This window comes from Eimeria maxima, genomic scaffold (assembly GCF_000499605.1).
Source record: "Eimeria maxima Weybridge genomic scaffold, Emw_scaff2956, whole genome shotgun sequence".
Lineage (NCBI taxonomy): Eukaryota > Apicomplexa > Conoidasida > Eucoccidiorida > Eimeriidae > Eimeria > Eimeria maxima.
Genome location: NW_013565802.1, coordinates 1 through 1,799, shown reverse-complemented (window position 1 = coordinate 1,799; position 1,799 = coordinate 1). Strand labels below are relative to the sequence as shown.

The 1,799-nt window shown below is 35.9% G+C and overlaps 1 protein-coding gene across 1 annotated transcript; it reads right to left on the bottom strand.

Annotated features, from left to right (window-relative positions):
• Window positions 1–271: 271 nt before the first annotated feature.
• Window positions 272–975, bottom strand: EMWEY_00059760 (asparaginase, putative; the record flags this gene model as incomplete). Its single annotated transcript, XM_013481218.1, has 3 exons — window positions 272–341; window positions 515–653; window positions 933–975. The coding sequence occupies 3 exons, from the start codon at window positions 973–975 to the stop codon at window positions 272–274; spliced, it is 252 nt and encodes an 83-aa protein (XP_013336672.1).
• Between the last annotated feature and the right edge of the window lie 824 nt (window positions 976–1,799).

Here is a 1,799-nt window from a genome sequence, read left to right as displayed (position 1 = left end):
CTGCTGCTGCTGCTGCTGCTGCTGCTGTACAAGCAGCAGCAGCAGCAGCAGCAGCAGCAGCAGCAAAAGCAATAAACTAGCATACAAGCAAACAAGGAGACAGATATACTGTGTACATAAACCTTATTCTCCAGCAGCAGCAAAACTTCTGCTGCTGCTGGAGCTATTGCTGCAGTGCTGCTGCTGCAGCACTGCAGCAGCAGCAGCAAGATATTCTGCAGCAAGACATTGTGTTAACTGTCTGTCTCTTTATGTCCATCAATTTATTCCTTCAATCACCACCATTTGCTGCTGCTGCTGCTGCTGCTGCTTGCTGCTGCTGCTGCTGCTTAATTCCCCGCCTGCACACATATACAGCAGCAAAAAAAAAAAGCAAAAGAATAAGACACGACCCTGAACCTGTTGCTGCTGCTGTTTTTTGCTGCTCTATCTACTGCTGCTCCTGTTGCTATTGCTGCTGCTGCTGCATGCATGCATGCATAATATATATATATATATATATATATATACTTACGTGATTTGTTTAGCAACTTCTGTATATCCATCATGATTAATAGAGTTATTAGGTTGTATTTTATTAGGAGACTCCGTCAATTCACCACGTAAATTCCTCTCAAACATTTCCTTCAATTTTAATCCTGTATAACCTTTTCCTATACAAAAAAATATAAACCCTAAACCCTAAACCCTAAACCCTAGAAAACCCTAAACCCTAGAAAACCCTAAACCCTAAAAAACCCTAAACCCTAAAATTGAGTGTCTAGAGTGTTTTAAATATTTTATTTTATTTTTAAAAAAATTGAAAATTTTTTTAATAGAAAAAGTCGAAACCCTAAACCCTAAACCCTAAACCCTAAACCCTAAACCCTAGAAAACCGTAAACCCTAATAAAGCCTAATAAACCCATAAAAAAAAAGGTGATAATTGTTTACCCATTAAATAATATAATTTAGCAACAATAGCCTCCTTGGTCATATCTTTAGCACAAATAACACCAAGAGAAGAGATCCAGATACCGTTCTCATAGATAAGTAGGTTAGTAGCTCCCTGCATGCATTGTGTAGTAATAATAATATTAATATTTTTTTCTTTTATTGCTTTTTTTATTATATTAAGAAATAAAGGATTACTAGGTGCTGTACCTGCACCATATAACTCAATAATAACAGAGAAAGGGCGTTTTTTATATAAAAAAATATAATCTAATACATCTATAGGTATACCAGGACATAATTTAATAGTACATACACTACAAATTATATCTTTAAATACAATTAAATCTTCTTCTTTTCTTCCTTTTGTTGCTGCTGCAGTTGCTGCAGTTGCTGCTGCTGCAGTAATTAATTCTTTTTTTCCTCCTTTTCCTGATTCTTTTGATGGGTCTAATGATAGATGTATAGATTCATCTTCTTGTTGTTGTTTTTCTTCTGCTGCTGTTGCTGCAATTGCTGCAGCAGCAGCATGAGGTGTAGCACCTATACCTGCTGCAGCAGCAGCAGCAGCAGCATAATTAATATGATTTTGTATCCTTAATCTATCATGAATAATAATATCTACACCTGCAGATCCAATAGGAGGAAAATTAGGGGAAGAAAATGCATCAATAGATGCACAATTTATTTTTGTTACTCTTGTTCCTCTAAGGATTAAGGATCCAAATACAATACATACTTCTTTTATATCTGCATACCCTGCTACCATCAGACTTAATCCTATATTCCTTTTTGCGTCACTAGATATATGCACTGCATGCCCACACACACACACATATACATATCTACATATATACATATATATTA